The sequence below is a fragment of the Macrobrachium rosenbergii genome, chromosome 23, assembly GCF_040412425.1.
Source record: "Macrobrachium rosenbergii isolate ZJJX-2024 chromosome 23, ASM4041242v1, whole genome shotgun sequence".
In the NCBI taxonomy this organism is placed as follows: Eukaryota; Metazoa; Arthropoda; class Malacostraca; order Decapoda; family Palaemonidae; genus Macrobrachium; species Macrobrachium rosenbergii.
Genome location: NC_089763.1, coordinates 34,035,278 through 34,050,277, shown reverse-complemented (window position 1 = coordinate 34,050,277; position 15,000 = coordinate 34,035,278). Strand labels below are relative to the sequence as shown.

The window sequence follows — 15,000 nt, the reverse complement described above, 5'->3', positions numbered from 1 at the left end:
CGGGGTTAGTCTGTCAAAAAGTCAAATATCTGTTGGGGTTAGTCTGTCAAAAAGTCAAATATCTGTCTGGGTTTGTCTGTCAAAAAGTCAAATATCTGCCTGCGTTTGTGTGTCAAAAAGTCAAATATCTGCCTAGGTCTGTGTGTCACAAAGTCAAATGTCTGCCTGGGTTTGTCTGTCAAATATCTGTCTGGGTTTGTCTGTCAAAAATTCAAATATCTGTCTGGGTTTTTCTGTCAAAAAATCAAATATCTGTCTGGGTTTGTCTGTCAAAAAGTCAGATATCTGTCTGGTTTTTGTCCATCGAAAAGTCAAAGATCAGTCTGTCTTTCTACCAAGAAATCAAATATCTGTCTGGGTTTGCCTGTCAAAAAGCAAAGTATCTGGCTGTGTCTCTGTCTATCTGTCTATCTACCCATAAAACATTTCGCAATATATTTATTGGATTTCAGCCGAAGAGTTGTATAAAATTTTAGATGGTTCTGAACTGGAAGAGGGATCCAGAAATTTTTCAGAACCCATCAGAGAATTTTGAAAAAAAGCTCTGTGGGGAAAATCGACTTTCGCCGAACGAAAATTTTATCAAAATTGAAAAACGTGGAGCCTAGATTATTATTGATTTATTAATTAATTAACTAATTTATTTGTTTATCTATTTTTTTAGGGTCTTTGCTTATTAGTGGAGGTATGCATTCCCTGAGTGTTTTCTTGTTATTTATGCCAAGGTCTGGTGCCTCAGAAGTTGTTGTGATTGTCTGCAATTAACTTGAGAAAATATGCCATAATGAGCACTTGCTGCTTTCACAGTTATATATTAACATTTGTTATTTTACTTTCTTATAACTGGACTATAGACTCGGGAACGGATCCATTTCAAAATTGTGTCTGCCCTTCCCACGGATATAGCCCACTCCACCAGAAAATTATGTGGAATTCCATCAATAACTTATATAAAAAAAAAATTGGACAAAATCACAGGCAAATACACAAACGTGAGGGAATACAAGAGCAGAAAATAAACAAATTAAAAGAAGAAAAGAAACTTATAATGAAAGGGAATGTTATTTATTACACCATGCGGTCGTCACTCCCCCTCCCCTCTCCACCACCTCTTCCCTTCCCCTACCCTTAACCCCCCCCCCTTTCCTCTCCGCCACCACCCCCTAATCCTGCTGCTACTCCAACAATGTGGTGACAGAAGAGGCGTACCAACATGGCGGCTACACCGTTTCTCTCACTTTCTATTTGGTTAGCTAAAGATCAGTTCTTTCTCTGAGGGTTATTTCAACGGTTGACTGGGGGCGTTCATTGAGTAATAAGTAATTATAAGGAGACCCGGAGAACGGTCTCCGGAGGTTTCATCTCGTAATGTCGTCTGAAATCCCAGTGAGATAGCTGAAAGTGCAGTATTACGCCAGTCACTGTTTTTAGTTTTCCGAAAAGAAAACTGTTCTGTCCACCCTCAAATCTTAAAAACTACTGAGGCTAGAGGGCTGCAAATTGGTATGTTGATCATCCACCCTCCAATCATCAAACCATGCCAAATTTCAGCCCTCTATCCTCAGTAGTTTTAATTTTATTTAAGGTTAAAGTTAGCCATAATCGTGCTTGTGGCAACGATATAGGATAGGCAATCACCTGGTCGTGGTTAAAGTATCATGGGCCGCGGCTCATACAGCACTGTACCGAGACCACCGAAAGATAAATCTATTTTCGGTGGCCTTGATTATACCCTATAGAGGCTGTACAGAAAACTCGATTGCGCCGAGGAAACCGGCGCATTTTTTACTTTTTTTTAATATACCTATGGGAGTGATGATAAACATCAATTAATGCAGATATAGCCCAGGTTTTTAGCTTATAAGGATGAAACGGAAGCAGATAACCTAAAAAGTCCATAATAATTGCTTCAAGGAACATCCAACTTCTGTTGCCAAGTCTCAGAGGTTTTTCGTAAATTCTCGAACGTTTCAAAGGCTTCATTGTTACTGTAGAGAACCATTTTAATTACCTACATTTTTTTACACCGAGCTTTCAGTTTTTCATTTTGGTTATTTATACTTATCTGTTTTTTTTTTTTATAATTTCGTAGTTTTGATATCTACATATTTCACACCTCTTCTCATGGATGTTTTTCTCTCATTTTTTTCACGTATAATTTTTTGGGTGCAGTTATTTTATTTACAGGTTAATGCCCTTTTTGACTGGTTATTTAGAAAATGTGTCTATATTGATAACGATGTGAATAAGTACTTGTTCATCAAGGTCCATTGAGAAAGCAGTGTATAACTACACACACACACACACACACACACACACATATATATATATATATATATATATATATATATATATATATATATATATATATATATATATATATATATATATATATATATATATATATATATATATATACTGTATATATATATATATATACGTGTGTATGTATGTGTATGTATTGCGTGTGTTTGTGTATGTGAAAATATTTTTTATGACGGAAGATGTGTGCGAGCGTGTGTGAATGTATTTACTACAACTGAAGATATATCTGATGTATGTAACACCCTCTCCTCCTTCCTCCTTCAGGTTGCTCCTGACGTACGGGAGCCTCTTGGTATCGGCGCTGGGCCGCCGGGCGGTGGGCGAGATAGATGGAAATGGGCTGGAAGTGCACCTCACGCCCATGGAGGTGCAAGCCGCCGTGAAGGAGGCGGTGGTCATCGTCAAGGAACAGATCGAGGTCGTCGAGCCGCACGTTTTCCAGAGTGGTGAGTCGAGGCTTTTCTTTTGGTTGGTTATTTAAGCAAAGACAATGACCCTTTTCATTTTTTTTTTTTTTGGTGTCAAGTCAAAGACAACGACCCTTTTTCTTTCAAAGTGTCAAGTAAATGACAACTACCCTTTTCCTTTCATTAGGGTCAGGTCAAAGACACCGACCCTTTTTCTTTCAAAGTGTCAAGTAAATCACAACTACCCTTTTCCTTTCATTAGGGTCAAGTCAAAGACAAAGGTCCTTTTCCTTTCATTAAGGTCAAGTCAAAGACAAAGGCCCTTTTTCTTTCATTAGGGTCAAGTCAAAGACAACGACCCTTTTCTTTTCATTAGGGTCAAGTCAAAGACAACGACCCTTTTCTTTTCATTAGGGTCAAGTCAAAGACAAAGGCCCTTTTTCTTTGCTTAGTGTTAAGCAAAAAACAACGACCCTTTTCTTTTCATGAGGGTCAGGTCATAGACAACGACCCTTTTCTTTTCATTAGGTGTCAAAGACAAAGTTTTCCTTTCATTAGGGTCAAGTCAAAGACAAAGAACCCTTTTCTTTCATTAGGTGTCAAGTCAAAGTTTTCCTTTCATTAGGTGTCAAGTCAAAGTTTTCCTTTTATGAGGTATCAAGTCAAAGTTTTCCTTTTATTAGATATCAAGACAAAGTTTTCCTTTTATTAGGTATCAAGTCAAAGTTTTCCTTTCATTAGATGTGAAGTCAAAGTTTTCCTTTCGTTAGGTAAGAGGTCAAAGACAACGGCCCTGTCTTTTCATAAGATGCCATGTCAAAGTTTTCCTTCCATTAGGTGTGAAGTAAAAGACAACGGCCCCTTTCTTGTCATTAGGTGCCAAGTCAAAGACGGCGACAGTTTTCCTCTCAGGTGAAAGATAACAAACCTTTTCCTTCCTGTCTTTATCAAGTCAAAGATAACGATCCTTTTTCTTTCATTGGGTATCAAGTCAAAGACAACGATCCTTTGCCTTTCATCGGGTATCAGGTCAAAAACAACGATTCTCTTCCTTTGATTGGGTGTCAAGCAAAAGCCCTTTCACTTTTGTTAAGGTACTCAACCAGGGGCAAATAACCTATCCTTGTTACCCAGCTCTATTCCTGTCATTAAGCGTTGAGCCAAAGTCATTAGCCAAATAACTTTGCTAAGTAATTAGTCTCAGGCTACTGCTTAGTTACTTTCTAGGAGTACAAAATCGGACGACGCGATCGGATTCCCTTTGGATAGCTCTCTCTGTCGTGGCTCAGTTTCACTTTCAGAATCCTTTAGCAAGGCACTGGCCATGCAGCTTTTATTACAAATGCCTTAGCCTATAAGCCTTTGTCAAAGTCAGAGTCTTATTTCTGTCGCAACTTGCCAAATCAAAGACAACTGATAATCCTGTCTCAGAATCACTTTTTTTTTTTCGGAGGGACTGGGGTTTGTGGTGGGTTTGGGCAGGGGTACAGCATAAGCTTCAAAATCTTTTTAGAGTATCACTGACCATGATACTTTTAAGTATCAAAGGGAGAAAGTTTAAGTTTCAAAATCTTCTAGAATTCCACTGACCATGATGCTTTTAAGCCAAAGGCCACAGCTATATTCCTCTCGTGATCTGTCGAATCGAAATCAGCTTCCAGAGACTCCCCACCACCGGAGGCTTTCCTGTCTCGTGGGTCAGTTTCGATTTCAGAATCTCCCACCAGGTCACTGCGAAGCCTTTCATTAGACGCGGAAGATTTATGTACCCAGCCCGCGGGTAGGACGCTTGGGAGCCATGACCGAGCGGCGGCCGCCATAACAGGATGTAATTTTGGGCACCGTCATCTCGAAGGATTGGGTGGCACTGACAACTCCTTCTCCTGATCCTTCAAGGAGGAGGTTTCGGTCCTTTCTAAGAGGGGGTTGGAGGGGGTGGACGTGGCTTTGGGAAGTGATAGCCTCCCTATTTTCATTAGGTTTTCTGGGATGAAGCTGCTGGTGCCCTGTGCTCTCCTCCTGAGTAACAATCGGGAAGTTAGTTAGGTCAGCAGATCCTTATGGTAGTTGTATATATATATATATATATATATATATATATATATATATATATATATATATATATATATATATATATAACTATAAGGATCCTATATTTTATATATATATATATATATATATATATAAATATATATATATATATAAATATATATATGTATATATATATATATATATAAATAATATATATATTATATATATATATATATATATGTATATATATATAACTATAATAATGATCTGTTGACATGCATACACACACACATATATATATACATATACATATATATATATATATATATATATATATATATATATATATATATATATATATATATATATATATATTTATATTATGTATATTTGTGTAAGTGTAAGTACGTACCAGATATACACATAAATGGCATTAGGGTTATTGTTACCGCAGCATAATAATCCGCTTCCTGCTCCTGTCAATTACTTTGAATATGCAAGTCAGTCAGTACCGGAAAACACACACACAAAAAAAAAAGGAAAAAGAATAATAAAAGCCAAGGACAAGGAACCAAACAAATTGAAAGGAATTGTGCTGAGGATTCTTGAATGAAAGATAATCTGTTCCTTCTCGACCTTATGCAGAGCAAGAATTTTTATGCCAGTTAATTTGGAGAAAAGACTTGGACGTTGAGGATGATAGCTGTTTTCCTCGTATTTGTTTAGATTGTAATGGTTGTTACTGATATTGTTTTTTGGTGTTGTTACTGTTGTTTATGTTTTATCACCGTTACTGTTTTTAATTTTTTTTTCTCATTCCGATTGTAATTGTTGTTACTGTTATTGTTTTTGGTGTTATTGCTGTTGTTTATTTTTTCACCGGTATTGTTGTAGTTTTCACCGTTGTTGTAGTTTTAATTTTCTGTAAAAGAAAACTATTGTGCCAGCTTTGTCTGTCCGTCCGCACTTTATTCTGTCCGCACTTTTTTCTGTCCGCCCTCAGATCTTAAAAACAACTGAGGCTAGAAGGCTGCAAAGTAGTATGTTGATCATCCACCCTCCAATCATCAAACATACCAAATTGCAGCCATCTAGCCTCAATAGTTTTTATTTTATTTACGGTTAAAGTTAGCCATGACCGTGCGTCTGGCAACGACTTAGGCCAGGCCACCACCGGGCGGTGGTTAAAGTTTCATGGGCCGCGGCTCATATAGCATTATACCGAGACCACCGAAAGATAGATCTATTTCTGGTGGCCTTCATTATACTCTGCAGCGATTGTACAGAAAACTCGATTCTTCGGCGCATTTTATACTGGTTTGTTATTGGGATCATTAGTTATATGTTTTTCGTTTATTATTATTATTATTATTATTATTATTATTATTATTATTATTATTATTATTATTATTATTATTATTATCAGTTACGGCAACTTCACCCTAATCTGACATGCGTGGGTTCGACTCACCAGAGAAGTGTGTCCTGGTTAAGAAATGGCCATAGATTATTATTATTATTATTATTATTATTATTATTATTATTATTATTATTATTATTAAAAAGAATTTTCCATACGGATTTCTAGCTCACCTTTCTCTGGCCTCACTGACCAATTTAAGCAGCTGGCTGGTCAAGCATGATACCATAAGGTCGTTATTCATGCGTGGCCAAAGGCATAACAGGTCATCCGTATCCCCGGGCTAGGTCATCTCTCATTTCCATGGTAGTTGAAGGCATCCGACAATGACCTAGCTATTGGGTTGTCCAGGACGACAAGATTTTTGTCGCTTTTGACTTTTTTTTTCTTTTTTTAGAATTTTTATAATTTTATTTTTCAAATGATTTTATTTTTAGTTTTCTGTAAAAGAAAACTATTGCGCCGGCTTTGTCTGTCCGTCCGCACTTTATTCTGTCCGCAGTTTTTCTGTCCGCCCTCAGGTCTTAAAAACCACTGAGGCTAGAGGGCTGCAAATTCTTATGTCGATCATCCACCCTCCAATCATCAAACTTACCACATTGCAGCCCTCTAGCCTCAGTAGTTTTTATTTTGTTTAAGGTTAAAGTTAGCCATAATCCTGCTTCTGGCAACGTAACAACACAGGCCACCATAGCCGGCTGAGAGTTTCATGGGCCGCGGCTCATACAGTATTATACCGAGACCACCGATAGATATCTACTTTCGGTGGCCTTGATTATACGCTGTAGCGGCTGTACAGAAAACTCGTTGCGCCGAAGAAACTTCGGCGCAATCTTCACTTGTTATTTTAAGAGTATGATAAAATTAATATTAAGAATCTTAAATAATAAGCTGTAGATATAAGGAATAATAAGTGTAATGGTTTCATCAATTCCTAAGCGATAGACTTGGATGGAATTAATAATAGTAAATAATAAATGATCATAAAATCTTTCAAAAGCTATCATCGGAAAAACAGAAATTGTCAGCGCATAAAAAACAACAATTTATAAAATGTTTTTTTCGTGTATAATGAGAACCCTACCATATCCTATTCGAAATAAATTTATTGAAAGTTGAATTTCTCTCTCTCTCTCTCTCTCTCTCTCTCTCTCTCTCTCTCTCTCTCTCTCTCTCTCTCTCTCTCTCTCTCTCTCACTTTTTTCTTGGATCAGGGCATAAGAGAACTGTCCTATTGCTTTTACTTAGGATGTACATATATATATATATATATATATATATATATATATATATATATATATATATATATATATATGTGTGTGTGTGTGTCTGTGTCTGTGTCTGTGTCTGTGCGTGCGTGTGTGTGTGTGTGTGTGTGTGTGTTACAATGTGTGACCTGAAACAGGAGACGGCCCTCGCGGTCCAAGAACGCGGCGAAAGAAATCTATCATTGAAGACAATGTTCAACCAAAAATTGATCGATATCTTGTCATGGCGGATGCGGTAGGGTAAGCAGCTGGGCCGCGGGAAGTTTCTTAAGAGTGAAACATGTTTCTTTAGAGTGAAACATGTTTCTTTGGAATGAGACATGTGGCTTTAGAATGAAACATGTTTCTTAAGAGTGAAACTTATCTTTAGAATGAAAAATGTTTCTTTACAATGAAACTTTAGAATGAAACATGTTTCTTGAGAATGAAACGTATCTTTAGAATGAAAAATGTTTATTTACAATGAAACGTGTTTTTCTTCAGAATGAAACATGTTTCTTTAGAATGATACATGTATCTTAAGAATGTATCATGTTTCTTTAGAATGAAACATGTTTCTTTAAATAGTTCTTTTGAATGAAATATTTCTTATTTTCTTAAGAACGAAATTGTTTCTTTAGATGAAATTCCATGTTTCTTTCTGGTTGAAGTGATGAGGTTTCTGGGACGGCACATCTTGCGTAACCTTTTCACGATTTTGAATGAATTTCCAGAAAAATTTAGAAGTCGTAAATTGTTTTTGTGCCATTATCCAACAAAAAGAGAAAGATGTTGAATGAAAGACTCACATGTTTCTTGGCAACAAATGAAACATGTTTTAATCAATTAAAATAAGAAAAGAGAAGAAATGATTAACTTTTCACGTGACCTCCAAACTTAGCCCGGAAAAGAAGGGATTATTTTTCGCCTGAAAGTTATTTCTTTGCTTCAAACTGCAAGAATTGAATCGAAGTCAACTCTAATTTTGTTTTTGGAACAGAGCTGAAATGAGTTCAGTCCGTTCCTTGTACTTCAGTCCTAGAATTCAAATAAAGTCATGTCCCTTTCGTGGGCTTCAAGCACTTACAAACAAAGTCGACCCGTTTCTTGTGCTCCAGATATTTGTAAAGGGAACGAAGCATGAGTCTGCTTTGTGCTTCAAACACTTTGCAACGTTTAGTGGAAGGAGGTCAGACCCTTTCTGCTGCTTCAGACATTTACAGACAAACCTGCCCTGTGAAGTAAGTGCTCAGGAATGACTGGTTTAGGATATGATTCACAGGGCACCGTGGGCGTGAGTCAGGAATTACCATCGTTCAATGCTGGCATCAAATTTTAAATGCATTGAAGCATGTTGAAATATCTGTTGGGAAATGCTGTAAGATTAAATAAAAAAAAAAGAGGCATATTTATGCCCTTGAGTTTAAATCATTTCGAGGGGGGATAAACAATAAGAGAAAGACCAGTTCTCGTCGTGTGCTTATTCACTTCATCCTCATGATGAAGTACCGTCACTTACACCAGACCAATAAGTTCGGTGCAAGTTTCAATGACGTTTGATTTTAGGTACTCGGGATCATTACTCTTACGCTTTCTCTACTCCTATAAGTTCTTCGTTGGACGAGTCGGTAGAGTTCTCGGCTAGCACTCTGCTAGTCCCGAGTTCGAGTCTCTGGCCGGCCAATGAAGAATTAGAGGAATTTATTTCTGGTGATAGAGATTCATTTCTCGGTATAATGTGGTTCGGATTCCACAATAAGCTGTAGGTCCCGTTGCTAGGTAACCAGTTGGTTCTTAGCCACATAAAATAAGTCGAATTCTTCGGGCCAGCCCTAGGAGAGATGTTATTCAGCTCAGTGGTCTGGTTAAACCAAGGTATACTTAACTTTACACTAGACCACTGAGTTTGGTGGAAGTTTCAATGACGTTTGATTTTAGCTACATTCTCACGCTCTATCTTCCCCTCCTTTATCCGGGCTTGAACCCCGCTCTTTTCCATTCCCTTTCCTTATCCTCATTGTTTTCGAGCCTTGACGACATATGGGCACTGAATTCCATGCGCCTTTGGACTTAGAACGTGTTAAAATTGAAAGGGTGGAAGACGCCTGTCTTTCTCATATCTTGTTTATACAGAAAGAAATAATGAAATCGAAGTTTTCTTGCGTTTGGTATGTCAAGATGGACGACTTTCTTTTGTCAGGAATAAGGATTTGCGACCTTTCACGTCTTCTCGGGGTTCGGGATAGGGAAAGTAAGTCAGAGTTCCCCTTCCTGTCGAAGAAAGTATAAAATGTCTGAAATTAGTCGTTCCCTGGCAGCAAAGATCAGAACAAAGGCGAAAGATACTGGAAAATAAGAGCCTTTATCAGGTGGCTTCGTTCATTTTTCCTGAAAATAATAGGTTTTTTATTAGCGTTCATTTGCACTTGAAAGGCGAGTCAAAATCATAAAGAAATTAGATTTTTATTCGGCGTTCATTTTCAGGAAGGAGCGAACCATTATATATTTTACTTAACATTTTCCAGTTTCAACAAGGTTAAAAAAAAAAAAAGTAAAAAATGTGCCTCAGTTTCTTCGGCGCAGTCTAGTTTTCTGAACAGCGTATAATCAAGGCCACCGAAAATAGATCTATCTTTCGGTGGTCTCGGTATAATGCTGTATGAGCCGCGGCCCATGAAACTCTCAGCCGGCCGTGGTGGCCTGTCCTATATCGTTGCCAGAAGCACGAGTATGGCTAACTTTAACCTTAAATAAAATAAAAACTACTGAGGTTACAGGGCTGCAATTTGGTATGTTTGATGATTGGAAGGTGGATGATCAACATACCAATTTGCAGCCCTCTAGCCTCAGTGGTTTTTAAGATCTGAGGGCGGACAGAAAAAGTGCGGACGGACAGACAAAGCCAGCACAATAGTTTTCTTTTCAGAAAACTAAAAAACCCATGAATCAGATCGTTCCACGAAGTTCGTCGTCACGCTTAACAAAAGAAAAAAAAAACTAACGAAGAACAATTTAGAAGAAAAAACTAAAACTAAAAAAAATAAACGTCTTTAACAGTGGGTGATCGATACCACGACAGCAAGAAGAGGTCAGTGGGCCATGACCTGATAAAAGTCCCATTTCTTTTCCACCGGGCGGTTACAACCAGTTTGTTCCCTGTCTCGACCTTTTCTTTCTGAGGAGCGGCGCTAGACGAGAGAGAGAGAGAGAGAGAGAGAGAGAGAGAGAGAGAGAGAGAGAGAGAGAAATATATTACTTTTCCTGCTGCTAATCTCTCTCGTTTTCACTTCTGTCCCTCGTCTGATGCGGGCCACAGAACGGCACTAGAGGTTGAATTTCATATAACCCGTAATCTGAAGTGACAGCTGATGAAGTGTTAAAAAGATGGCGACCGTAAAAATACTGTTTCCGAAACTGATAAAAATTTCAATTCGAGACAGACTTGACCACGTGACTGTAAGGCAATCCGCACCTTTGGCTTAGTTCACCTGACTTTTACTGTTGTTAAATCTTGCGTTCTATTTAGCGTTTTTATATATATTTGTTTATTTGGGTACATATATATATATATGTAATATATATATATATATATATATATATATATATATATATATATATATATATACTATATATATATATATATATATATATATATATATATATATATATATATATATATATATATTTATATGAAACTCGTTTCTATATATATGACTTCAATATATATATATATATATATATATATATATATATATATATATATATATATATATATATATATATATATATAAATGCTTCCGAATCCATACGCAAAATTTCCTGTCTTTTGGCTGACTTAGCCTTCAAGGCTACGAGAACGCGCAAACTGGCCTGGCGTAAACGTGTGTGTATCAGATATCACCGAACAACATCAGGTTGTGCAAAGATAAACCTACGAATCCAATTTCCTGGATCGATTTAGTGGGTTTCATTTAGCTTTTTTTTCAGCTGTAGCTGTAGTCAGATTCTAAAGGAAGGGTCTTGGCTGTAGTTCCCATTACTGCTCTCCGCTTTGGTGTCGTGACGCCAGGTTCAGTAGTCATAAATCAATCAGTCAGTGCTTTCCACTTTATCGTGATGTTACTCCGGAGAACGCTAGGTCCCACCAGTTTTAGGCAGCTCAGGAGAGCGTGATTGACAGGTGAATGAAAGGGAACTGGTCTTGAATGAACAAATGGACGAAGAGCCGGAAAAGGATTGTCGGGGCGAAAGCACTTGGCAGCAATCAAATCCAGAGAGAGAGAGAGAGAGAGAGAGAGAGAGAGAGAGAGAGAGAGAGCTTCCCTTCATGAGGACAAAATATCTCTTGCTCTTCCTTTCTCTCTTCCTCATCCTCTCGAGGGCTTCGAAAATTAGTGGCCTTAAATTCTCTCTCTCTCTCTCTCTCTCTCTCTCTCTCTCTCTCTCTCTCTCTCTCTCTCTCTCTCTCTCTCTCTCTCTAGTAAGTAACCTGAAGCTTCCTCCTCCATGACCTTGAATTTGCTTTCAGGGCTGTTTGCCAAAAGCTTCGTCTCTCTTTTGAGCTCCTCTGTTGTAACTTCGTGTGTGTGTGTGAGAGAGAGAGAGAGAGAGAGAGAGAGAGAGAGAGAGAGAGAGAGAGAGAGAGAGTCTGTCACATCCGGAGACACACAAAGCAGACTATTGTAGCAGGTCAAGCACGAAGGAAAAGTGGCGAGCGCTTGGATGATGTATGGTTTCGATTAAGTTGGCCTTATGCCATCATGGAATCTCACCTGAAGGCCGTAAGTGGGGGAAGGTGTTCAAGAGGAGTAAAAAAGACCTGGTGTAGACCTCTGGAACTGCACCTACCAACCAAGGCCGAGAGACAATAAGGCGTGGCTTTTATCCACTAACTTTTTATTTTGTAATCGACAGAAAAATAAAAAAAACGTTAAAATTTAAATTAAAAAAACACTTTTAGTTTTCTGTAAAAGAAAACTATTGTGCCGACTTTCTCTGTCCGTCCGCACTTTTTTCTGTCCGCCCTCAGATCTTAAAAAATGCTGAGGCTAGAGGGCTGCAAATTGGTATGTTGATCATCCACCCTCCAATCATCAAACATACCAAATTGCAACCCTCTTGCCTCGGTCGTTTTTATTTTATTTAAGGCTAAATTTAGCATAATCGTGCCTCTGGCAACGATGTAAGATAGGCCACCACCTGGCCGTGGTTAAAGTTTCATTGACCGCGGCTCATACGGCATTATACCGAGACCACCGAAAGACAGATCTATTTTCGGTGGTCTTGATTATACGCTGTAGCGTCTGCACAGAAAACTCGATTGCGCCGAAGAAACTTCGTCGCATTTTTTACTTGTTTAACGAAAGGTTTAATTAAGTAGATTTAGCTCAAGGGAAGGACGTGGTTTCAATGTTCGCATCATTCCTCGATTAAATGCGAGACCATTAAATGAAATCCAGTTTTAACCAACTGATTTTTCAAAAGGGGCTCTCATTTTAAGTCGTCGGCAATGTTCGTTTCCACAAGAGAAACTATGGCAAGCGAGTATTCTGTTTTCAGCAATAGGAAGTATCCCTTCACAGTAACAAGAGCCAAATGCATAGCTCATATTTTGACGGCTGTATCAAGGATGAATCCCTTTTCCAGAAGATTCTCATACATACATACATACTACACAATCATTTACATATACATATATATTCATATATATATATTTATAAATATAAATATATTATGTATATATATATATACATACACACATACACAACATATAACATTATGGTTTCTCAATAACACTGTATAGGAGTGAAGTTGCTAGCCCCTAGCCCTTTTTCCTGACCCCAGCAGGCACAGACACCCATTTATACCTTGGTAGATTGGTGGGTCCGTTGATCTATTAGTAAACATGAGCCGAGAGCTGTACCATAGAGACACAGCGTCTTCTTTTTTTTTAGTGCAACCAGCTGGGTGGTGGTTAATCTGTCATTTGCTTCACTTTTATAGCAAGTATAAAATTGGTCACTGATCATGATGATGATGATGATGTTTATGAAGACGAAGAGAAGGAAGGAAAGGAGATGATTAAGATTTAACAGTGATAATATTGTTTTAAAGATACGTGCAAGTTATTTGGAAAAAAAAAATCAATAGACAGAAAGTCACAAAGAACAAGAAATGTAGTGAAAGCAACGCCAATTAGGATGTGGCCCAGGGAAGACAAATTGTCACTCATTGGTTTTCTCCTTGTTAAAGTCTGCACTTTCCAAAAATAAGTAAATAAACAAATAAACAGATAAACAACAGAGGCGATGCGTAACCCACGAAAGCTCCTAAACCCTTGACAGTCAGTCCACAGTCGCATGGAAGCGCTCAGTGCATGACTGACTGACCGAATTCCATTAACTGGCGGCACAAAACGGATCCATGACTACTCGACAGAGACACTCCTCACTTATCCTCACTCTGTTTCCCCCTCCCCCCTCAGCCTTCCCTTCCCCCTTCTCCTCCTCCACCCCCGCCTTAATTTCTCGGTTGAGCCGTTGTCATCTCCAGGCCCCTATCCCACACTCCGTCACAGTACAGGACTTTTACTCCATCATTTTTTTTTCCCCTTTTCTTTTTCTTTTGTATTCCTGCGGGTCGTTGGTCTCTTTCCGTTCAAAGACCCACCACAATAGACAGGGTGTAGAAGAGACGTCCTTCTCTCTCTCTCTCTCTCTCTCTCTCTCTCTCTCTCTCTCTAACCCATTGTAGTTAATATCAGATACTGTTGCAGCTCACACGAGGCGTCTAAGGTCTGCTGTTGGACATTGTCTTCTTCCTTTGGTCTCTCGGAGCTCAGTGGGACCCATTTAGGCTCATATCAGACTCCTAATGTCTGCTACAAGTCAGTGTCTCACTCCCTTTATCCACTGGGAACTCGCAGTGATCTGTTGCAGCTGAGATTCCTAAGACCTGCTGCTAGCTACACGCTATGTAAGTCTTATGTACTCTGTGACCTACTGAGGCTCATATCAGACTCCTAAGAGTTGTTTATAGTCACGTTCTCGCTCTTTTGACCTGTAGGAGCTCCTTCTGCTACGTTGCAGCTCAAGCTTCAGTGGCAGTGGTCTTTAACGAGATACATTCTGCTGCATCTTCTGCCATCTTGCTGCCAGACTCGACAACTAAGTAGCTATTATTGGAAGCAGAATTGAATCTCCTGTTGTTTCTGATCGCTAGAAACAATTCGGGAAGCATTTGCACCTACAGGTTTACGTTATGTAAAGATACAAATTGATTAGAATATCGCCAAATTGGACAGAAATCTACTTTCTAAAAAAAAAAAGAAAAAGGCATGGAAATGTGCTCGTATGAAGCCATCTGAACGCTTTGGTTCTTTTACAAGGGAGGTGGGGGAAGGGTAAGGAGGAGGAGGGGGGAGGGGGAGTAGGGGAGGTATAAAAGGGGTGGGGGGGATGGTACCAACGTTACGCTCACCCCCTTCTCTTTATTTATTGCCTTGAGGCGTCCTTGGAAGGCAACAAATGCCGGTGGCCTTTCGATTTTGTGGTCTGGATTTTTTCGATTC

At 38.6% G+C, this 15,000-nt stretch overlaps 1 protein-coding gene across 1 annotated transcript in view; it reads left to right on the top strand.

Annotated features, from left to right (window-relative positions):
- The window catches only part of LOC136851466 (uncharacterized), a 188,011-nt gene that overhangs the window by 91,150 nt on the left and 81,861 nt on the right, over positions 1 to 15,000 (top strand). The window contains 1 exon segment of the mRNA XM_067125570.1: positions 2,590 to 2,771. Within this exon segment, the coding sequence (XP_066981671.1) occupies positions 2,590 to 2,771 (182 nt within the window).